This window comes from Cherax quadricarinatus, chromosome 1, assembly GCF_038502225.1.
Source record: "Cherax quadricarinatus isolate ZL_2023a chromosome 1, ASM3850222v1, whole genome shotgun sequence".
Lineage (NCBI taxonomy): Eukaryota > Metazoa > Arthropoda > Malacostraca > Decapoda > Parastacidae > Cherax > Cherax quadricarinatus.
The window spans coordinates 7,533,363-7,559,483 of record NC_091292.1 but is presented as its reverse complement, the minus strand read 5'-3'; the positions used below and the strand labels follow the sequence as shown (position 1 = coordinate 7,559,483).

General features: G+C 39.2%; 1 protein-coding gene across 3 annotated transcripts in view; it reads left to right on the top strand.

The window, feature by feature from the left end:
* LOC128690930 (uncharacterized) overlaps window positions 1-26,121 on the top strand; it is a 112,535-nt gene that overhangs the window by 20,405 nt on the left and 66,009 nt on the right. For all 3 annotated transcript variants that reach the window (XM_070091542.1, XM_070091497.1, XM_070091582.1), the window contains one exon: window positions 3,396-3,524. In XM_070091542.1, coding sequence (XP_069947643.1) covers window positions 3,396-3,524 — 129 coding nt within the window. The remainder of the gene's footprint in view (window positions 1-3,395; window positions 3,525-26,121) is intronic.

Below are 26,121 nucleotides of genomic sequence, written 5' to 3'. Positions count from 1 at the left end.
TAATGAACAAAAAAGCACAGCACAGTCACTGCACATAGGAGAGAAGCTTACAACATTTCAGTCTGACTTGGACCATTTACAAAGTCACACTGTGGCTTTGTTAACCCTTTAAGGGTCAATACCCCTGATCTCAAACTTGCTCTCAGGATCACAGAATTAAATAAAAAAAAATTATCTTATGAAATGATACACTCTTTGCATCAGCGATTTTGCCCAATTTGCACACTAGTTTTGGCCAATTCCATTGTTCCAAACTACCAAACTCATAGCTGTTTCTCTAGTATTCCTTCTATTCTGTCGATTGAGTACAAGAAACCGCCCATTTACCTATTTAAACTACCCAGTAAAGTGATCAGAAATTGGTACATTGGCCAATTTCACACAAAAAATTTCCAATTTAAAAATAGGGTCCAGTGTAAACACTAGACATTCCTGGCACTAAAAAAAACATTTCCTCTGTTCCTTAGTCACGTCTCCAGGCGCCCCTCTTATACTACGCTTGCTTTCCATTTTGAACTTTTCACACAAAAGATAGATTTGCTGTTATGCAGACTACTGCATTATTGTAATAATTGTATAAATAATGTCACTGCATTCCTAAATATGTATTAGACTGGCCAGTTGGATGTGTATTGGACAAGTGATGTTATTTGTGTATTCCGGAATATCAGCAAAAATCAAAACATTTCCACTACTTAGAGCTCAATTTCAAGCTACTTTCAGTTCAGTATTTAATAAAAATCATCTCTCTGTAATATACCTTCCCTTCTATCAAATGAGGCCAAGAAACCGGGGGTTACGTTCCAAGACCACTCACAAATTTGAAAAAACTGAATTCTGGACACACTTAAGAAAATGCCTGTAAATGCCTATTTTTATAGTTTAAACCCTAAATATACCCCTAAAACACTTGAATTTAATTTCAAACTTGGCTTCATACAAAAAAAAAAGAATGTAAAGATAAACCCACATAGAGTACTGTACTGCTGTCTCCCCCGCAGTGCTAGAATGTAAAATACCGATGTTACCCCCCATATGTACTGTAATTCATGCAAGCCCATTTTCTTTGGCATACTGCAATTCATGCAACCCCATTTTCTTTGTTATATGTATGCTAAATATATGGTAATTAATTTAGTAAAAGTAAAGTTAAATGTACGGGTACTTGCCAGTACATGTATGTGGAAATTTTGCTGAATTTATGTTACAAAGTTATTTAATTATGTTTTTCTTAATATTTAGCATTAAAACACACAAAAAATTACATTGCCATGAAAAATGGCCCTCCCCCCCCAAAAAAAATGTGAATTTGCGGGGATTTCCGCAAACAACTATTAGTTAGGGTCCAAGGAAAAATCCGCGAATTACTGAAGCCTTGAATTCGGAACCGCGAATTCGCGGGGGTCCACTGTACACTGTAAAGTCACTGTTTTAAATCAAAAACTTGGTCGCAGTTTTTTTTTTATCATGCACTGTGTGCTGCAGGATTTTTTTTTGTATGATGCACACTTACCACATAGACCCATTCTCTCATGTCTAAGGATGAATTTACCGCTCACAGCTTATCTGAGTGAGCTGAGCTCGTGGCATAGTACAATGGGACTGACCCTGGCTTCAAAGTCAGGACTGACACCCAAAGGATTAATGGTCCAAGTCTGACCAAAACGTCGTCATAAGCTTCTTTCTCCTGCATGCGGGTTATTTTTTTGAGATGTCATGTCTGAGGGCATTATACAGTGTGAATATAATGCAGAAAATCTCTAGCTTGGAGATTAGGAGGAGGTGCAAGGTTTCTAAAAGTATTATTCAGAGGGCTGAGGAGGGCTTGTTGAGGTGGGTTGGATATTTAGAAAGGATGAAACAAAATACTAGTGACTTGGAGAGCGTACAAATCTGTAGTGAAAGGAAGGCAGGGTAGGGGTCATCCTAGGAAAGGTTGGAGGGAAGGGGTAAAGGAGGTTTTTTTGTGCAAGGGGTTCAGATTTCCAGCAAGCGTGTATGAGCATGTTAGGAGCGATTGGAGACGAATGGTTTTTATGACTTGGCATTGTGTTGAAGTGTGAGCAATGTAATACTTATGAAGGGATTCAGAGAAACTGGTTAGCTGGACTTGAGTCCTGGGGGTGCAAAGTATAGTGCCTGTGCTCTGAAGGATGGGTGGTGATTTTTGTAGTTTTTGAACTGTAATGTAGGTGCACCTCTGGCAAGACAGTGATAGCGAATGATGATGAAAGTGTGTAGTTTTTTGGGGTCGCCCTGGTTTGGTGGGAAATGACTGATGTGTTAATAATAAAGATTACAGCCTTTCCTCACTTAGCGAAGCACTCGTTTACCGACGACTCTGACTTAAGATGGGCTATCTGACCAGTATGCATACCTAAATAATGTATATTAGAGCTGATTTCCTCTATTCTGTTCATTACATTATGCAGAATACTACTGTATAAACATTTAAAAATATACCAGAAATGTTATAAATGGTGTAAAAGTAACATTAAAACAACATCAAAGATGGCTAACACGAGCCCACTGTCATTATAGTATGCTTCACACTTAGCAACGAATTTGTTTACCAACATGATCTTAGAGACAGAACTCTGTTGCTAAGTGAAGAGAGGCAGTATTAAAGGAATTTCTGTTTGGTAGGGAGGGAGAGGAAAACATTTGGTGGTGTTGGGCACCTCTGAATGAATTCCAATCATCACAAGACTTTATAAGAAAATGCTTTAGCAAAAAGAAACGCAACGAAGGGGAGAAGTGAGAAAAATTTAAGAATTCATTTTCTATCCCATATCAAACCACCCTACTGTGGAGATATGTCAAGGTATTTGGTATCAGTGGGTATTTGCTAATTTTAATTGCATCTATATCAGTTGATATTGATGGCATTGGTGTTGGTCAGTATTGGCCAATTTTGATGGTATTAGTGTAGGTATTGATATCAGCATAAAATTAAGTATTGGTATTAGTATTGGTAATAATTTTGGTTTCAACCCATCCCTACTATGTATATATGTAGGGTGGTGGTTAATGATAAATGCACCACAAATGTATTAAGTCCTGCAGAGTGTTAATAAAATCTTTGATATCATTTAATCATTTTAATGGAATGCTGCTTATTTTGAGTTTAATTTGTGACACTGAATCAGGTAGATTGTGCATGCATTGCTCTTGTTGTATCTTGGCATAAAAGATATATACAATTTAACAGATTTAAAGGAGGCTTGTCAATACTGTAAAGAAATTCAACAGTCCACATAAACCATCTCCCGCCATTGTTAAAATTAGAATAGTGTTTTTTCTTTGTATAATTATACCAGTGTTATAAGATTTACAGCTAACAAAATTATGCATATTTATTTTCCAATTGATACATTGTCTTTTTATATTGACAGATGAAGTCCACAATGGGGGATCAACCCAAAATTATGGTGTTTCGGCCAACTTGGGAAGAGTTTAAAGACTTTACCTCGTACATTACCTATATAGAGTCCCAAGGAGCCAACAAGGCAGGATTAGCAAAGGTGAGACAGTCTGTACATCATACTATGGTAATGTCTTGTAACCAGTATTTGTTCCTTTAACCCTTTCAGGGTCCACAGGCCCTCTGAGACTTGTTCTCAGGGTCCCCCAAATTTAAAAAAAAAAAAAAAAAAAATTTATTTCTTATGAAAAGATAGAGAATCTTTTCCCGGTCATAATGACACCAAAAGTATGAAATTTGATGGAAAACTTAGGGAATTATGCTCTCGCGAAGTTAGCGGTCTCGACGATGTTTACGCATCGGTGAATTTGCCCACTTTGAGCCCTATTTTCAGTCAATTCCCATGTACTAGTCGACAAAAATCATAATTTCGCTAGAACTCCATTTTTTCTATCGAAAGAGTACAAGAAACTACCAATTTACTGATTTCAATGGTCCAATACAGTGGTCAGAATTTAGCAATTTTGCCAATTTCACACAAATTTCAAAAGATGCCAGTTTCTAAATAGGGTCCAGAATAAACAAGAAAGACATTTCTGGCACTAAAATAACATTTTCTCTGTTCATTAGTCACGTCCCCAGGCCCCTCTTACATTTCTTTTGCTTTCCACTTTGAATTTTTATTCTTACAAAAAATAGAAGATTTACTGTTATGAAGACTACTGCATTAGTGTAGAAATGGTATAAATAATATCGGCGCACTTGTGAAAGAATATTAGACTCGCCAGTTGACGTGTATTGGACGCTTAGCATGATTTGTTTACTTTTGAACTTCGGTAAAATTCGAACGTTTCTGCTACTTTGAGCTCAATTTCAAGGTACAGTGGACCCCCGGTTAACGATTTTAATCCGTGCAAGAGGGGTAATTGTTATGCGAAATAATCGTTATGTGAATGAATTTTCCCCATAAGAAATAATGGAAATAAAATTAATCCGTGCAAGACACCCAAAAGTATGAAAAAAAAAATTTTACCACATGAAATATACATTTTCCCACACACAAAGAGAAGGATACATGCACAATAGTAGAGTAGTACATGCACAGTATATATTGTGCATGTACTAGTCTACTAAATGAAGAATAAATGACACTTACCTTTATTGAAGATGCAGCAATGACTGATGAGACACTGTGTCCTGGGAGTGCCTTTTCCTCCTGAGTACTGTAGGTCCTGTTTGGCATTTTCTTCCAGAACAGGCCTTATCACACTGTGTATGCCACTACGATTCTTAAATCTCTCAAACCAACCTTTGCTGGCTTTAAATTCACCAATATGAGCACTAGTTCCAGGCATTTTTCCCTGTTCACCTGGGTGTTAGTCGACTTGTGTGGGTTGCATCCTGGGAGACAAGATTAAGGACCCCAATGGAAATAAGTTAGACAGTCTTCGATGACACTGACTTTATTGTGTTATCCTGGGTGGCAAATCCTCTGGGGTTAATTGTTTCTTGGTATTCTCAATAAGCCACACCAACAACGGTGCTACAGCAGCAGCAGCAGCTGACAGTGCAGCAGCAGCAGCAGCAGCAGCTGACAGTGCAGCAGCAGCAGCAGCTGTACCACCAATAGTAGCGATGGTTGATTGGGGTTTATTATACAACCTGGCCAGCTCGGAGACATGCACTCCACTTTCATACTTATCAATGATCTTTTTCTTCATCTCTATTGTAATTCTCACCCTTATTGCTGTAGGGTTGGCACTAGAAGCTTTCTTGGGGCCCATGGTCACTTATTTTCCAGAAAAAGCACCGAAAACACTGTAATAATACGAAATATTCCGATTGTATGCTTGGATGTTACCGCGGAGGCTGGCTGGTAAACAATGCCACCGGCGGAACATGTGAGCGTGGCTCAGGCCGCACATTGGACGCGTCTCGGACGAAAATCGGTAAGCGGGTTTTTAAGCGGTATGTGAGGCAAAATTTTTGCAATTAAAGTAAGCGGTATGCGAAATAATCGCTATGTGATGCCATCGTTATGCGGGGGTCCACTGTACTTTTCATTGTAAAACCAGTCAAAATCATCTCAATTTCTGTAATATGTTTTCCGTTCTATACAATGAGACCAGGAAAACTAGAATACAACAATAAATACCGTTCGAAAATATAGTGCGAAGTCGCTGTTTTAATCCAAAAACACAAAGTTTTTTTTTTTCTCATTACGCAATGTGTGCTGCAGTTTTTTTTTTATACTGTGCACACTGACCACATAGACCCATTCTTTCATATGTAGGACTACCAGCTTTCTCACTAGATTTGAAGGCCTTAGAATTTATGAGTACTAATATGTCATGGACCCTGGTGTGTAAGCTGTACTAGTACGGCCAAAACCCTGAAAGGGTTAAATTACTCTTGGTTATATTTTCTAGTAGGTACAGTAGTTTTGTAATGTTGGTAGAATTACCGTAATGGCTCGACAAAGCTCCTGGAGAGTGAAACGTTGCCACAGTAAAATGTCGCATTAATTGCACCTGTGTCCTTTTTACCTAACGCAATGGTTTTGGTCTGTCAGTTCTCGTTATTGGGCCCCAGGTACATGTACTAAGGCAAAAATAAGAGAGTTCTAGAAAAACTGCAAGAATTCATGTTTAGCAAGCTAATAAACACCATGAATTGAGAAAATCCAGTTTTTTCATAACCTGGTGACTGGGCCATGGAGGAGGTGACCCCTGGAATTGACTTTAGATAATCTTCAGGTAACTCCTAGGTAGGGCAATTATTAAAAAAGAAAAAAAAAAAAAGTTTAGTAACTGCCTTGCCAGAAATGTAAATACATACACAAATGAACATCAAATGAAGGTTAAACTTCAAATGGTCACACAAGATCACACTTGAAATGATCTTTGCATTGTGTAGTATGTGTATATTGTGTATTGTTTGTATAGTGTGGGCGTATATAATGTCATGCTGAATAGATACAACTTGCAGACTTGGCATAAACAGTAATGCTCTTCTTGCCAGACAAGGCAAGCAAAAAATTTTTGTATGCAGTAATTTTGCAAAAATCATTCTGAAACTAACGAAAAAAAGTATATTTCATTGTATTTATTTATTATTAAATTGCTGTAAACTTGTCTAAAAATATTTAGTTGGACTAGGCTAAATTAAATTGTGCTTGTTATAATAACGTTAGGTACGTTTTCTGAGGTCCTTTTGGTAGAAAATTATTTATTTTTTACATTAACATAAATGAAGAAATATACCTTTAAATCTATAAAAGAAAATTTTAGAAAAAGACTTAATTTTAAATGAGTTCTTGCTAATTGACCAGTTTTACTTATTCAGCACGACATATATATACAGTGGACCCCCAGATCACGAAATTAACCCGTTCCAGAGAGAATGACTTATCCTGAAACTGACTTATTCCGATACACAAATAACCCGCACATAAAAGACAGAAGCTTACGACGACGTTTCGGTCCGACTTGGACCATTGACAAAGTCACTTTGTCAATGGTCCAAGTCGGACCGAAACGTCGTCGTAAGCTTCTGTCTTTTATGTGCGGGTTATTTGTGTATCGTTCCAGTCACGGTATTGTGCCTTTTTGTTACTTATTCCGAATTAATTTTCCCCATGAGAAATAATGGAAATTAAATTAATCCATTCCAGACACCCAAAAGTATTAACCCTTTCAGGGTCCAGAGGCCAAATTTCAAATTGCGCACCATGGTCCAAGAATTTTAAAAAATAATTTTATTTTTTCTTATGAAATGGTAGAGAATCTTTTCTGAAGGTAATAAAACAAAAAGTATGAAATTTGATGGAAAATTGACGAAATTATGTTCTCGTGAATTTTGATGTGTCGGCAATATTTACGCATCGGCGATTTTGCCGACTTTCTCCCAGTGTGACTTTGTAAATGGTCCAAATTGGACCGAAGCATCGCCGTAAGCTCCTCTCTTCTATGTGCAGGTTATTTGTGTATTTGACTCCCATTTTAGGGCAATTACAGTGTATTCCAGTCAACCAAATTCTTAACTATTTCACTAGTATTACTTCTGTTCTATCGATTGAGCACAAGAAATCGCTAAGTCAAACTGTTTCAACAAAATAAATTGACCGGAAATTGGTAATTTGGCCAATTTAATGCAAAGTTCAAAATATTCCAATTTCCAAATAGGGTCCAGAATAAACAATGCAGGCATTCCTGGCGCTAAACTAACATTTCCTCTGTTCCTTAGTTACGTTTTCAGGCTTTACAAATGAATTCCATTTTGATTTTTTATTCACATAATGAATTTTTATTCAAACCAAAAAATAGAAGATTTACTGTTATGCAATACTGTAATAATTGTATAAATAATATCACCACATTTGTAAATGCATATTTGACCCACCAGCTGTCATGTATTAGACTTGTGAGGTCATTTGTTTACTCTTGAACATCGGCAAAAATTTAACATTTCTGCTACTTTGAGCTCAGTTTCAAGCCATCTCTATTTCTGTAGTATATTTTCCATTCAATCAAATGAGACCAAGAAATTGCAAATACACCTATAAAAAAACATGAAAAAACACTGCAAAGTCGCTGTTTTAATCGAAAATTACGGTCTCGGTTTTTTTTCTCTCATACACTGTGTGCTGCAGGAGTTGTTTTATGTGGTGCACACATACCACATAGATGTATTCTCTCATATCTAGGCCCAAACTTACTGCTCACAGCTTATCAGAGTGAGCTGAGCTCATGGCGTAGATCTACGGTTTGGACCCTGAACGTAAAGCCGTAGATCTACGGCACAGACCCTGAAAGGGGTTGAACATAATAATTTTTTTACATGAAATATACATTTCCCTACACAGAAAACAATGAGACATGCTGAGTAAAACATTACTAAAATGACACTTACCTTTATTGAAGACTTATTGATGATTGACGAGACGGGAGGAAGGGAGAGGATGGTCAGTGCCGGATCAGCCGGGCTGTGGCTCGGGAGGCCTGGTCATGGTCCGGGCCGCGGGGACATTGATCCCCAGAATAACCTCCCAGGTGTACTATTGTTTGGAAGGGGAATCCCCTTCCATAAAGACTTAAGGTAAAAATTCCTTTTCCAGGCTTACATCCCTTCTTTGTTTTCTAATGCCACTAGGACCAGCATGAGTCACTGAACCCCTGTCACACAAAATATCTGTCCAGAGACCTCTGTTTCTGGCATCTCTTTAAAATTTCCCTAAAATGGGACAACATTGTCATTGTAGATGTTGCCAGCATGGCCTGCAATAGCTGTGTCAAGGTGATGTTCATCCATATATGTTTGCACATAAGAAAGCAGAAACACTGCAGCAGGCCTGTTGGCCCATACTAGACAAGTCCTTCAAAAACCTTCCCACTAACAGAATCGTATTTGCCCAAGCAAATAAGCAATAAGCTTTGATAATTCTATTCACTCATGAGCAAGTCCCAATCAAATCAAATCGTGTGTGTGGGGGAAGTACCCTGGCTGGCGTGTGTGGGGAAGTACCCTGGCTGGCGTGTGTGGGGAAGTACCCTGGCTGGCGTGTGTGGGGAAGTACCCTGGCTGGCGTGTGTGGGGGAAGTACCCTGGCTGGCGTGTGTGGGGGAAGTACCCTGGCTGGCGTGTGTGGGGGAAGTACCCTGGCTGGCATGTGTGGGGGAAGTACCCTGGCTGGCGTGTGTGGGGGAAGTACCCTGGCTGGCGTGTGTGGAGGAAGTACCCTGGCTGGCGTGTGTGGGGGAAGTACCCTGGCTGGCGTGTGTGGGGGAAGTACCCTGGCTGGCGTGTGTGGGGGAAGTACCCTGGCTGGCGTGTGTGGGGGAAGTACCCTGGCTGGCGTGTGTGGGGGAAGTACCCTGGCTGGCGTGTGTGGGGGAAGTACCCTGGCTGGCGTGTGTGGGGGAAGTACCCTGGCTGGCGTGTGTGGGGGAAGTACCCTGGCTGGCGTGTGTGGGGGAAGTACCCTGGCTGGCGTGTGTGGGGGAAGTACCCTGGCTGGCGTGTGTGGGGAAGTACCCTGGCTGGCATGTGTGGGGAAGTACCTTTGCTGGCGTGTGTGGGGGGGGAAGTACCCTGGCTGGCATGTGTGGGGGGAAGTACCCTGGCTGGCATGTGTGGGGGGAAGTACCCTGGCTGGCATGTGTGGGGGGGAAGTACCCTGGCTGGCGTGTGTGGGGGAAGTACCCTGGCTGGCGTGTGTGGGGGAAGTACCCTGGCTGGCGTGTGTGGGGGAAGTACCCTGGCTGGCGTGTGTGAGGGAAGTACCCTGGCTGGCGTGTGTGGGGGAAGTACCCTGGCTGGCATGTGTGGGGAAGTACCTTGGCTGGCGTGTGTGGGGGAATATAACCAGTTTATTTGGTGATGCTGCAGCGGAGCGGGGCTCAGTGATAAACATCTTCGGAGGCTTCTTACTTTATTTGCGGTATCTGGGGTACACAGGCAGCGTGTTACGTGCCCATGGCCCGGGAGGGCCGTGCCCACGAGGGAGAGAGGAGTGGGACCTGTTGTCTGAGTCTAGGCCGCTGAGAGAGTGAGAGAAAGTGAGACCAGCGTCCCACTGACCTGGCAGGCCTAGAGAGGGCAGCACCTGAGTGCCGTGAAATATGAATTAAGCTGGCAGACATCATAGGCTGTCTGTGCAGACAGTACAGGCTGTCTACATTTGCTCGGCCACCTACCTCGCGTCGTCCCGACGTGACAATACTGGTGGCAATAAAACTCGGTCTCTCTCTCGCAGGAACAGGGCGCAGAACACAAAATAAAAAACGTGTATGTGTGTGTGTGTGTGTGTGTGTGTGTGTGTGTGTGTGTGTGTGTGTGTGTGTGTATATATATATACAGGAAGGCCCCACTTATACGGCGGGTTAGGTTCCAGGCTACCGCCGTAAAGCGGAAACCGCCGTAAAGTGGAACACCCTTTTTTTCCACTTACAAATGCATACAAACACTAGATAACAAGTTTACACTAACATATATTATGTTAGCAATAGAACCAGGCATCAAAAAACAATAAAAAAGTACAATACACACATAGTGCACTCATTACTTACCTTAAAATATTTATAGTCTTAATCTAGGGTGAGACAAGTAGTATTTATTGTAAGAAATCAAGTGTGGTATGTATTGTAATAGCCAGGCTACCTCACCAGGCCACCCCACCCACACATACTATTCTATGATATTTAAGCATCCCAGAGCGATAAAATGTATATACAGTTCACTCATTACTTACCTTAAAATATTTGTAGTCTTAATGTAGGGTCAGGAGTAAGTAAATGAGATAAAACGAATAAATGAGAGAGAGAAAGAATGAGTACATGAGAGGTAACAGGCGCAGAGTTATGTAAACAAACCAGGCTCCCACATCTTATATTTATGTTTATTTATTCTATTGTGGGGTGTATTTATCATCTTTTTATGTTATGTATCGTGTTTATTATATAATTTTGAAAAAAATATCATGGATGGATTAATGAAAATGTGTATATTACCGTAATATACGACATTTAATGAGACTCGGTGACTATTGTTATTATGGCGTCACTTGTGGAAGTCGTCTGCTCACATCTCACATTTATGTTTATTTATTCTACTGTGGGGTGTATTTATCTTATTTATATGTTATGCATCGTGTTTATTATATAATTTTGAAAAAAATATCATGGATGGATTAATGAAAATGTGTATATTAACGTAATATACGACATTTAAATGACTCGATGTATGTAAGTTTATTTAGGTACAGGTATACATAAGTATAATTATCAGAGTATATATAAAATATGAAATAACTTTTAAAAACATTTGAAATTTTGGAGTTTCCAGACAAAATGGAGAGACTTAGTGCTTACTGAGCTCATGGAGAATGTAAACAAACAGGGTGGGGCACGGTGACCGTATTAGAAAGTCAGGTGGGGGGAGCCGTATAGTGAGTTTTGGTCATAATTTGAAATGTCCGTATTAGCGGAACGCCGTAAAGTGAAACGCCGTAAAGCGGGGCCTTCCTGTATATATATGGTGGGAGACGGCCGACTTGTTGAAAAAAAAAAAAAAAAAAATATATATATATATATATATATATATATATATATATATATATATATATATATATAGTATATATATATATATAGTATATATATATATATATATATATATATATATATATATATATATATATATATATATATATATATATATATATAGTATATATATATATATATATATATATATATATAGTATATATATATAGTATATATATATATAGTATATATATATATAGTATATATATATATATAGTATATATATATAGTATATATATATAGTATATATATATAGTATATATATATATAGTATATATATATAGTATATATATATAGTATATATATATAGTATATATATATAGTATATATATATAGTATATATATATAGTATATATATATAGTATATATATATAGTATATATATATAGTATATATATATAGTATATATATATAGTATATATATATATAGTATATATATATAGTATATATATATATATAGTATATATATATAGTATATATATATATATAGTATATATATATAGTATATATATATATAGTATATATATATAGTATATATATATATAGTATATATATATAGTATATATAGATAGTATATATATATAGTATATTATATATATTATATATAGAGTATATATATATATATATATATATATATAGTATATAGTATATATATATAGTATATAGTATATATATATAGTATATAGTATATATATATAGTATATAGTATATATATATAGTATATAGTATATATATATAGTATATAGTATATATATATAGTATATATATATATATATATATATATATAGTATATATATATAGTATATATAGTATATAGTATATATATATATATAGTATATATATATATATATATATATAGTATATATATATATAGTATATATAGTATATATATATATAATATATATATATATAGTATATATATATAATATATATATATAGTATATATAATATATATATATATAGTATATATATATATAGTATATATATATATATATATATATAGTATATATATATATAGTATATATATATAATATAGTATTTATATATAATATAGTATATATATATAGTATATATATATATATATATAGTATATATATATATATAGTATATATATATAATATAGTATATATATATATAGTATATGACTGTGAAACAAAAACCTGTAACTGTTTTGCATGATGGTAGGATTGCTGGTTTCTTTTTCTTTTTCTGTCTCATAAACACGCTAAGATAACAGGGATATCTTGCTACTCCTACTTACACTTTGGTCACACTTCACAGACACGCACATGCATATATATATATACATACATCTAGGTTTTTCTCCTTTTTCTAAATAGCTCTTGTTCTTTTTTATTTCTTCTATTGTCCATGGGGAAGTGGAAAAGAATCTTTCCTCCGTAAGCCATGCGTGTCGTATGAGGCGACTAAAATGCCGGGAGCAATGGGCTAGTAACCCCTTCTCCTGTATACAATTACTAAAAAAGAGAAGAAGAAAAACTTTATAAAACTGGGTTGCTTAAATGTGCGTGGATGTAGTGCGGATGACAAGAAACAGATGATTGCTGATGTTATGAATGAAAAGAAGTTGGATGTCCTGGCCCTAAGCGAAACAAAGCTGAAGGGGGTAGGAGAGTTTCAGTGGGGGGAAATAAATGGGATTAAATCTGGAGTATCTGAGAGAGTTAGAGCAAAGGAAGGGGTAGCAGTAATGTTAAATGATCAGTTATGGAAGGAGAAAAGAGAATATGAATGTGTAAATTCAAGAATTATGTGGATTAAAGTAAAGGTTGGATGCGAGAAGTGGGTCATAATAAGCGTGTATGCACCTGGAGAAGAGAGGAATGCAGAGGAGAGAGAGAGATTTTGGGAGATGTTAAGTGAATGTATAGGAGCCTTTGAACCAAGTGAGAGAGTAATTGTGGTAGGGGACTTGAATGCTAAAGTAGGAGAAACTTTTAGAGAGGGTGTGGTAGGTAAGTTTGGGGTGCCAGGTGTAAATGATAATGGGAGCCCTTTGATTGAACTTTGTATAGAAAGGGGTTTAGTTATAGGTAATACATATTTTAAGAAAAAGAGGATAAATAAGTATACACGATATGATGTAGGGCGAAATGACAGTAGTTTGTTGGATTATGTATTGGTAGATAAAAGACTGTTGAGTAGACTTCAGGATGTACATGTTTATAGAGGGGCCACAGATATATCAGATCACTTTCTAGTTGTAGCTACACTGAGAGTAAAAGGTAGATGGGATACAAGGAGAATAGAAGCATCAGGGAAGAGAGAGGTGAAGGTTTATAAACTAAAAGAGGAGGCAGTTAGGGTAAGATATAAACAGCTATTGGAGGATAGATGGGCTAATGAGAGCATAGGCAATGGGGTCGAAGAGGTATGGGGTAGGTTTAAAAATGTAGTGTTAGAGTGTTCAGCAGAAGTTTGTGGTTACAGGAAAGTGGGTGCAGGAGGGAAGAGGAGCGATTGGTGGAATGATGATGTAAAGAGAGTAGTAAGGGAGAAAAAGTTAGCATATGAGAAGTTTTTACAAAGTAGAAGTGATGCAAGGAGGGAAGAGTATATGGAGAAAAAGAGAGAAGTTAACAGAGTGGTGAAGCAATGTAAAAAGAGAGCAAATGAGAGAGTGGGTGAGATGTTATCAACAAATTTTGTTGAAAATAAGAAAAAGTTTTGGAGTGAGATTAACAAGTTAAGAAAGCCTAGAGAACAAATGGATTTGTCAGTTAAAAATAGGAGAGGAGAGTTATTAAATGGAGAGGTAGAGGTATTGGGAAGATGGAAGGAATATTTTGAGGAATTGTTAAATGTTGATGAAGATAGGGAAGCTGTGATTTCGTGTATAGGGCAAGGAGGAATAACATCTTGTAGGAGTGAGGAAGAGCCAGTTGTGAGTGTGGGGGAAGTTCGTGAGGCAGTAGGTAAAATGAAAGGGGGTAAGGCAGCCGGGATTGATGGGATAAAGATAGAAATGTTAAAAGCAGGTGGGGATATAGTTTTGGAGTGGTTGGTGCAATTATTTAATAAATGTATGGAAGAGGGTAAGGTACCTAGGGATTGGCAGAGAGCATGCATAGTTCCTTTGTATAAAGGCAAAGGGGATAAAAGAGAGTGCAAAAATTATAGGGGGATAAGTCTGTTGAGTGTACCTGGTAAAGTGTATGGTAGAGTTATAATTGAAAGAATTAAGAGTAAGACGGAGAATAGGATAGCAGATGAACAAGGAGGCTTTAGGAAAGGTAGGGGGTGTGTGGACCAGGTGTTTACAGTGAAACATATAAGTGAACAGTATTTAGATAAGGCTAAAGAGGTCTTTGTGGCATTTATGGATTTGGAAAAGGCGTATGACAGGGTGGATAGGGGGGCAATGTGGCAGATGTTGCAAGTGTATGGTGTAGGAGGTAGGTTACTGAAAGCAGTGAAGAGTTTTTACGAGGATAGTGAGGCTCAAGTTAGAGTATGTAGGAAAGAGGGAAATTTTTTCCCAGTAAAAGTAGGCCTTAGACAAGGATGTGTGATGTCACCGTGGTTGTTTAATATATTTATAGATGGGGTTGTAAGAGAAGTAAATGCGAGGGTCTTGGCAAGAGGCGTGGAGTTAAAAGATAAAGAATCACACACAAAGTGGGAGTTGTCACAGCTGCTCTTTGCTGATGACACTGTGCTCTTGGGAGATTCTGAAGAGAAGCTGCAGAGATTGGTGGATGAATTTGGTAGGGTGTGCAAAAGAAGAAAATTAAAGGTGAATACAGGAAAGAGTAAGGTTATGAGGATAACAAAAAGATTAGGTGATGAAAGATTGAATATCAGATTGGAGGGAGAGAGTATGGAGGAGGTGAACGTATTCAGATATTTGGGAGTGGACGTGTCAGCGGATGGGTCTATGAAAGATGAGGTGAATCATAGAATTGATGAGGGAAAAAGAGTGAGTGGTGCACTTAGGAGTCTGTGGAGACAAAGAACTTTGTCCTTGGAGGCAAAGAGGGGAATGTATGAGAGTATAGTTTTACCAACGCTCTTATATGGGTGTGAAGCGTGGGTGATGAATGTTGCAGCGAGGAGAAGGCTGGAGGCAGTGGAGATGTCATGTCTGAGGGCAATGTGTGGTGTGAATATAATGCAGAGAATTCGTAGTTTGGAAGTTAGGAGGAGGTGCGGGATTACCAAAACTGTTGTCCAGAGGGCTGAGGAAGGGTTGTTGAGGTGGTTCGGACATGTAGAGAGAATGGAGCGAAACAGAATGACTTCAAGAGTGTATCAGTCTGTAGTGGAAGGAAGGCGGGGTAGGGGTCGGCCTAGGAAGGGTTGGAGGGAGGGGGTAAAGGAGGTTTTGTGTGCGAGGGGCTTGGACTTCCAGCAGGCATGCGTGAGCGTGTTTGATAGGAGTGAATGGAGACAAATGGTTTTTAATACTTGACGTGCTGTTGGAGTGTGAGCAAAGTAACATTTATGAAGGGATTCAGGGAAACCGGCAGGCCGGACTTGAGTCCTGGAGATGGGAAGTACAGTGCCTGCACTCTGAAGGAGGGGTGTTAATGTTGCAGTTTAAAAACTGTAGTGTAAAGCACCCTTCTGGCAAGACAGTGATGGAGTGAATGATGGTGAAAGTTTTTCTTTTTCGGGCCACCCTGCCTTGGTGGGAATCGGCCGGTGTGATAATAAAAAAAAAATAAAAATATATAATATAGTATATATATAATATAGTAATATATATATATATATATATATATATATATATATATATATATATATATATATATATATATATATATATATATATATATATATATATATATATATATATATATATATATATATATATATATATATATATATATATATATATATATATATATATATATATATATACAGTGGTCCCTCGCTTTTCGTAATTCTTGGCAATCGTAAATTTCGCCAATCATAGGGGTATTTTCGTATAAACATGGACTCGCTTTTCATAGGTTGACTCGCAAGTCGTAGTTCGTCCGGGACACGTACCCACGGCGTGAGCCGTGGCGGCAGCCAGTCTGGCATTGTTTACCAGTGAGCGAAGGTCCCCTCACATGCTCCAGCGAAATATTTCATAATATTCCATTTATTTTAGTGCTTGCAAGTACTAAATAAGCTACCATGGCTCCAAAGAAAGTTCCTAGTGCCAAGCCTGTGGTAAAGAAGGTGAGAAATATGATTGAATTTAAGAAAACCCATCATTGAACAATATGAAAGTGGTACAAGTGTGGCCGAACTGTCCAGGTTGTATAAGAAACCCTACACAACCTTATGTTCCATAGTGGCCAAGAAAAAGGAAATCAAGGATGCTGTTGTTGCAAAGGGAGTAACTATGCTGACAAAAATGAGATCACCAGTACTGGAAGAGGTTGAGAAGTTATTATTGGTGTGGATAAATGAGAAACAATTAGCAGGAGATACTCTTATGACTTCGATTATTTGTGAAAAGGCTAGGCAGTTGCATGAAGATTTGGTAAAGAAATTGCCTGCAAATAGTGGTGGTGATAGTGAATTTAAGGCCAGCAAAGGCTGGTTTGAGAGATTTAAGAACCGTATTGGTATACACAGTGTGGTAAGGCATGGTGAGGCTGCCAGTTCGGACCACAAGGCGGCTGAAAAATATGTGCATGATTTCCAGGAGTACATAGAGGCTGGAGGACTGAAACCTGAACAAGTGTTCAATTGTGACGAAACAGGCCTCTTTTGGAAAAAAATGCCAAAGAGGACCTTCATTACACAAGAGGAAAAGGCAATGCCGTGACACAAGCCTTTGAAAGACAGGCTAACGCTAATATTCTGTGCTAATGCTAGTGGGGATTTCAAAGTGAAGCCATTACTAGTGTATCATTCAGAAAATCCCAGTGTGTTCAGGAAAAAAAATGTTATGAAGAGTAAATTGTGTGTGTTTTGGAAATCTAATAGTAAGGCATGGGTCACGAGGGAAATTTTCGTCGAGTGGTTCAATGAAGTGTTTGGCCCTAGTGTGAAGGAGTATCTCCTGGAAAAGAAATTGGATCTCAAGTGCCTCCTAGTAATGGACAATGCACCTGCTCATCCTCCAAACTTGGATGACCTAATTTTTGAGGAGTTTGGGTTCATCACAGTAAAGTTCTTGCCCCCGAATACCACTCCTCTCCTCCAGCCCATGGACCAGCCGGTCATTGCAAACTTTAAAAAAAAACTACACAAAAGCAATGTTTCACAGGTGCTTGACTGTGACCACAGACACTCGCTTGATCCTGAGGGAATTTTGGAGAGAACACTTCAGCATCCTCCATTGCATAACCCTTATAGGTATGGCTTGGGAGGAGTAACTACCAGGACTTTGAACTCTGCTTGGAGAAATTTGTGGCCAGATTGTGTCGACAAGAGGGATTTTGAAGGGTTTGGGACTGACCCTGATGAGCCTATGTCTGTTGTAAAATCAGTTGTGGCACTGGGGAGTTCCATTGGGTTGGATGTGAGTTTGGAGGATGTGGAAGAATTGGTGGAAGACCACAACGAAGAGCTCACCACTGAGGAGCTGCAAGAGCTTCAGCAGGAAGAGCAACACATCGCAGCTCAGAATCTTGCTGCAGAGGAGGAGGAAGAGAGATGGAAGAAGGTGCCTTCTTCAGAAATTAGAGATTTTTTACTATGTGGGGTAAGATGGAAAGCTTTATGGAGAAACATCACCCTAACAAGGTTGTTGCAGGCTATATTGGCAACATGTACAGTGACAAAGTCTTGGGCCATTTTAGGGAAGTGTTAAAGAGACGCCAGAAACAGAGCTCTCTCCACAGTTATTTTGCGAGACAGGACTCCATTGACTCTCAAGGTGGTCCTAGTGGTATTAAGAAACAGAGAAGACAAGCAACCCCAGAAAAGCAATTGGTACCTGAGGTGTTGATGGAAGGGGATTCCCCTTCCAAACTATAAACAATCCACTCTCTCCTCCTCTTCCAGTCTCCCATACACTAAGAAGAATCTCCAATAAAGGTAAGTGTTATGCTGTTAATGTTTCATTCATCATTTCCCATTGTATTGTTTATGTATTACATGTATATTTCATGTAAAAAAATTTTTTGTTTTAATACTTCTGGGTGTCAGGAACGGATTAATTGTATTTACAGTACATTATTTCTTATGGGGAAAATTGATTCGTAAATTGTAAATTTAGTTTATAGTAATGGCTCCTGGAACGGGGAGGGAAGAAAAAAAAATGCGGGGTGTGCTAAACAACGTGGTCAAAGGCAGTGAGTGTCGATGGGCATCACTGCATGCCTTCCTGCGTCTTGACAGATATTGCAACACAGGAGACATCGCTGTGGCTGAGCTGTGACGTAATGGGGTACGGTCTCCTCTGGAACGGTGAAGCAGTCATTGTAGGAGTCACTGCAGGTTCGTCAGTACTCGCCAACTGGGCAGGACTTCTTCTGGCAAGCGACTCAGGAGGACATTTCTCGACTGGTACTGCTGGTACTGTCGCTGGGCTGTCATTGCCAGCAAGCGTGAAGTGAGTCGTGACAGAGATGACTCGGCGAAACATCTGGGAGTCGTAACATGATACACCAGACTGCAGTGAGCGAGCTAGCAGTCAAAGTGACATCATCATTGTGCAGGAGCTCACTGAAGCTATGACACGAGGCTGACACAGCGCCTGCCGACAGGGCTAACTGGGGCTTGATGAGTGTCATTCTCTCGGCAGTTGGAGTTATAGCAGAGATTAGTCAAAGCGTCCCCAGACTTGTTTCTCTACATATAATTGCACTCTGAAGGTCTGGAGGTGAAGTGAAACAAGTCTCGATGGGAATTGTAGCAGGTACGATTCTGCAGAACATCTATGAGCGACGAGCATAAGAGCTTTCTGTAGAAGGGGGCTCATATGCTCAGGGCTGACTAATATCAGCTGTCAAATGTGCTGGTCTCACCGGGTGACAAGTAACACAGTGGTGCTACTCTGGGGTCTGGGCTCAAGACCACACTGGACACACGGAAAACTTTACACACACCCACGGTACATGTGGTACAACATGGCTTAAACTAGCAAATGATGGTTTTCTGTACACAAAATTGACACTAAGCCATACACTAACATATGAGAACACTGACCGAGAGGAATTAATTAACACACGACATATATCTTCTCTCAATCTTCTCGACAATACTGACATAATTACTGAAACACTTGATATGACATCAAGCGATGTCAGGCATGCTGACGTCACCTCGCAACGTCAGCAGCACTGTGACGTCAGGCAGACATTGTGACATCATGAAGTCGGGCAGCAGCAGACCACAGCATGTGGCCTGGGACGTCTGACTCTGTAACTCACGTGGCTCTTAGATCCACGTGGCTTCGTCCACACCCCACGTGGCATTGTGATCTACGTGGCATGCTGATCCACGTAGCTTCGAATGGCCTCGGGCACTCAGAAAAACAGCTCTGGCAATGAATTCACATGGAAAACAGCAGAAAACACAGCAGGGGGAGTGAGTACATAGTGGTGGAGTGTGGTGGTAGGCGGGCGAGGTGTGAGTGAGGCAGGAACCCGGTCACTTCCTCCTCTCCCACCCACAAACATGTGGAGAAACTCACACTATATGCAGAAATCACCACAAAACTCACCTGACTTGCTGAAATAGCTGTGCTGAGCTGAACAACAACGGCAGAACATACAAGTGACGCTGAACATGAGACTTAAGAAACAGCGTGGGACGCTGTAGTGTGGGGCCACTGGGACACCACAATTCTCGAAGAAATTCAGCAAATTTCGGCTAGATCCTGCTTGTACCTGTGTCTGGGTGCTGAAACATGCAGACACAATATCAGGATAACTCGCTGAGAGACAGATGTTTCTAGTGTAGGGTGATGAAGTGAACATAACTTCATTCCTCTTCCTTTCTCTCCCCGGCAAACACATCCGCTGCGACCACCGCTGTCCACCTATGTTTTATAACCAGTTTATTTGGTGGCTCTTGTAGAGCGGGGTACAATGATAAATGTCTTCGGAGGCTTCTTATTTTATTTGCAAAGTCGTGGTGGATACACAGGCTTGTGTGTTAAGTGCCCATGGCCTGGGAAGGCCATGCCCATGAGGGAGAAAGGAGTGGACACTTCTTGACTGAGTCTAGGCCGCTGAGAGAGCGAGAGAGCGCGAGTGGGACTAGCGTCCCACTGACCTGGGCAGGCTTAGAGAGGGCAGCACCTGAGTGCCGTGAAATATGAACTAAGCTGGCAGACATCATAGGCTGTCTGTGCAGACAGTACAGGCTGTCTACAGGAAGTACACTGGCTGGAGTGTGTGGGGGGAAGTACCCTGACTGGCGTGTGTGGGGGAAGTACCCTGGCTGGCATGTGTGGGGTAGTACCCTGGCTGGCGTGTGTGGGATAGTACCCTGGCTGGCGTGTGTGGGGAAGTAGCTTGGCTGGCGTGTGTGGGGAAGTACCATGGCTGGCGTGTGTGGGGGAAGTACCCTGGCTGGTGTACATAAGAAAGCAGGAACACTGCAGTAGACCTGTTGGCCCATACTACCACCCTCTATTACCATCACAACCACCACCACCACCCTCTACCACCATCACTTTCATATCTTTCTACAAACTTTTTCTTGAATTCTCTAGTTTTTCTCACATTCTTTACCAAAGGGCTGGCACTAGAAGCTTTCTTGAGGCTCGTGGTGACTTATTTAGCGGTTACAAGCACTAAAAAGGATGGAATAATATGAAATGTATTGTATGAATGTGTGGGATCGTCCTCACTGGCTGGTTAAAAATGGCACACTGGCTGTACATAGTGTGTCGGGACTGCTCAGGCCACGTGGACACGTTCGGGCCGAATGACTTATACTGAGTTCAGTGTCGTTCGTCAAGCCAATATTTTGACGCAAAAATGTTACAACACCAGAATTCCACCAACCATCTCGTGAAATTCAGGGACGCCCAATTAGTGATCAAGGAAACTAATTTCCGCAGACGCAAGTGCCTTGAATCATCACTAATCGCTGTTTCTAATACAATTAAACAAAACAAAGGCAGCTTCACCATCTCTGAAGTCTTAGCAAGAATCCTCCTGAAAACCCTGCCATCACATAATCTCTCCTGTTAATACTACACAAGCACATTACAGAGGATGAACACTGAAACAGGCCTCCTCTAATTCAGTCTCCAATAGAAATATTTGTCAAACTTATTTTTATGCTACCCAAGCAATAGCTTTTATATCCTTTTACTCATGTGCAAATTGAATGTATTACTACTACTACAACTTGTCTTATTACTACTACTACCACCATCACTAGTACCACACCTCACCCTAAGCCTATATATACCCTCTATGTCCATATATTGTTTGTAACAGCTTGACAAAGCTCCTGGAGAGCAAAACGTTGCCACAATAAAAATGTCACATTAGTTGCACTTGTGTCCTTTTACTTTACATAACACATCTGATCATATTTTTTCTCAGTGGAAGGAAGTTGTGTTATGTAATGCTTCGAAACTCATCAGGACTCCTTTCTTGATGGGGCTTTTGTAGTGGCAGCAGCACTCTGCATCTTCATAGTCATACAAGTCCTCATTGCTATTGTCAGTACACGTACTAGATTCAACCTGGGCAGATAGCAAATGGCCAATAGTCTGTGGCATGAGAGGGATGTCAAAGATGAGACAGGTTGGTATGGTACTTTGAAGCAAACTGTTCCCACGTCCAATGTGGCAGAATAATCTGTTGTTGGTGTACACACCAACGACACAGGCCTACTTTATCGTGTGTAGTACTAAAATTCCTGATCACAGCCAATTTGAGAGTGCCAGAATTTAAACATTGATCTACATGTGTGGCAGTGTATGCACACCTGTTGATCATGTGTTGCAGTTTAAGGGTCAACTTTCTCCATACTCCCTCCCTCCCAATCTGATATCCAATCTCTCATTGCTAGCTGTTCCCATCATGCACTGCATGGGGCAGGATTTTTTTTTTTTTTTTTGATACTTGAAAAGATCCATTCTCTTTGGCTAGACCAGAATTTACCATTAATTTATGCAAGCAACATTAGCTTCAATAACATAATCTGTGTGGGTGTGTGTAAAAATGGTTAATAATGATAGGCGGGAAATTAAGCATCCAGTATTCTTATGTGAGTGTGCTAGATCAGAGTGGTTTTTATTGCTTTGAAATGTTGTTAACCCTTTCAGGGTTTCGGCCGTACTAGTACGGCTTACGCACCAGGGTCCATGACGTACTAGTACTCATAAATTCTAGCGCCTTCAAATCTAGTGAGAGAAAGCTGGTAGGCCTACATATGAAAGAATGGGTCTGTGGTCAGTGTGCGGAGTATAAAAAAAAATCCTGCAGCACACAGTGCGTAATGAGAAAAAAAACAACTTTGACCATGTTTTTGGATTAAAACAGCGACTTTGCACTGTATTGTCATAGGGTATTTATTGTTGTATTCTAGTTTTCCTGGTCTCATTGTATAGAATGGAAGACATATTACAGAGATTGAGATGATTTTGACTGGTTTTACGATGAAAAGTACCTTGAAATTGAGCTCAAAGTAGCAGAGATGTTCGAATTTTACCAAAGTTCAAAATCATGTTAAGCATCCAATACACGTCAACTGGTGAGTCGAATATTCTTTCACAAGTGTGCCGATATTATTTATACCATTTCTACACTAATGCAGTAGTCTGCATAACAGTAAATCTTCTATTTTTTGCAAGAATAAAAATTCAAAGTGGAAAGTAAAAGAAATGTAAGAGGGGCCTGGGGACGTGACTAATGAACAGAGAAAATGTTATTTTAGTGCTAGGAATGTCTTTCTTGTTTATTCTGGACCCTATTTGGAAACTGGCATCTTTTGAAATTTGTGTGAAATTGGCAAAATTGCTAAATTCTGACCACTGTTTTGGATAGTTGAAATTGGTAAATTGGTGGTTTCTTGTACTCTTTTGATAGAAAAAATGGAGTTGTAGCAAAATTATGATTTTTGTCGACTAGTACATTGGAATTGGCCGAAAATAGGGCTCAAAGTGGGCAAAATCGCTTATGCGTAAACATCGTCGAGACTGCTAACTTCGCGAGAGCATAATTCCCTAAGTTTTTCATCAAATTTCATACTTTTGGTGTCATTATGATCGGGAAAAGATTCTCTATCTTTTCATAAGAAAAAATCTTTTTTTTTTTTTTTTTTTTTTTTTTTTTTTTTTTTAATTTGGGGGACCCTGAGAACAAGTCTGAGAGGGCCTGTGAACCCTGAAAGGGTTAATGGGTATGCAAGGTAACATTTATGAAAGGATTCAAAGAAAACAATTAGCCAGACTTTAGTCTTGGAGGTGCATAGTACTGTGCCTGCACTATAGAGAGAGGGGTGGGGATGTCGCAGTCTGGATAATTATTTGAATTGTGACGTCTTCACATTTTTGGGAAGTTAGCTATTGAATGAATGATGGTATTTATTTTTGGGTCACCTTACCTCAATGTATTTAACCCTTTCAGGGTCGACAGGCCCTCTCAGAGACTTGTTCCCTGAGAGGGTAATGAAAAAAAAAAATTTGTTTATGAAAAGATAGAGAATCTTTTCCCGATCATAATGACACCAAAAGTATGAAATTTGATGGAAAACTTACGGAATTATGCTCTCGCGAAGTTAACGGTCTCGACGATGTTTACGCATCGACGATTTTGCCCACTTTGAGCCCTATTTTCGGCCAATTCCACTGTACTAGTCAACGAAAATCATGAATATTTTGCTAGAACTCCATTTTTTCTATCGATTGAGTGCAAGAAACCACCCATTTATTGATTTCAACTATCCAATACAGTGGTCAGAATTTAGCAATTTTGCCAATTTAACACAAATTTCAAAAGATGGCAATTTCCAAATAGGGTCCAGAATAAACAAGAAAGACATTCCTGGCACTAATATGATATTTTCTCTGTCCATTAGTCACGTCCCAATGCCCCTCTTACATTCTTTTGCTTTCCACTTTGAATTTTTATTCTCACAAGATAGAAGATTTACTGTTATGCAGACTACTGCATTAGTGTAAAAAATGGTATAAATAATATCGGCGCACTTGTGAAAGAATATTAGACTCGCCAGTTGACGTGTATTGGACGCTTAGCATGATTTGTTTACTTTTGAACTTTATGTATTTATTTATTTATAAATTTTAGCATACATACAGAGGTACAAAAAAATACAGGTAAGAGCAGCATGCCAAAGCCACTTATATGCATAGCATTACAGGCTGGCTTAAAATTAACTTAAGATTAACTAAGCAATGATGAAATCAGTGATAAGACATTATTGTAAACAGATAACTATAAAATACAAATGAGTATTACAAAGACAGGTCATATGGTTGCATGCATTGCTGTTCATTCAGGTAGTGTATTTAAAAAAAAAAATAACAAAGTTAGGTTTAACATTTGTGTGATATAATTGTGAGTAACATTTAGGATATACAATTTATATGGTTCAGTTATTCAGTATTTATTTGGTTTTGTGGGAGTAAGTGAACTTTGAGAAGAGACTTGAATTTATAAACAGGTAGTGTTTCTTTTATATATACAGGTAATGAATTCCAGATTTTAGGGCCTTTTATGTGCATTGAGTTTTTGCATAGCGTGAGATGGACACGAGGAACATCAAAGAGTGATCTGTGCCTTGTATTATGGTCATGTGTTCTGTTGAGGTTGGCAAGGAGATGTTTGAGGGGAGGGTTAATATCAGAGTTAAGTGTTCTATGTATGTAATAAGTGCAATAATAAGTATGGATGTTTTATATGGTGAGTAGGTTGAGTGTTTTGAATATTGGTGGAGTGTGCTGCCTGTAGTGAGAATTTGTTATCATTCTAACTGCAGCCTTTTGTTGGGTAATTAGTGGTCTGAGATGGTTAGTTGTTGTTGAGCCCCATGCACAAATTCCATAGGTGAGATAGGGGTAAATAAGAGAGTGATAAAGGGCCAGGAGGGCTGACTGTGGAACATAGTACCGTATCTTCGATAGTATGCCTACAGTCTTGGAAATTTTCTTAGAAATTTGTTGTATACGTGTATGAAATTTGAGTCTATTATCGAGGTGGATTCCTAAGAATTTTCCCTCTGTTAGCTTTGTGATAGGTGATCCGTTTATCGTTATGTTAAGAGGTACATCTGTAGCTCTGCTACCAAACTGAATGAAGTATGTTTTGTCAATGTTTAATGTAAGTTTGTTAGTCCTCATCCAGGTAGATATTTTCTGTAATTCGGTGTTTACAGTATTGGCTAGCGTGACTGGGCTCGGGTGAGAGAAGACGTATGTGGTGTCATCTGCAAAAAGTGTGGGTTTGAGTAATTGCGAAGCATTTGGTAGGTCATTTATGTATAGGAGAAAGAGAAGAGGGCCAAGGACACTTCCCTGTGGGACACCAACTGTGATTGGTTGTGCGGAAGAGCTTGCCCCATTTGCGTACACATATTGGCTTCTGTTGCCGAGGTAAGACTTGAGGTAGTTGAGGGAGTGCCCTCTAATACCATAGTGTGACAATTTTATGTGGAGCAAGTCATGGGCAACTGTATCAAAAGCTTTATGTAAGTCAATGAAGATCCC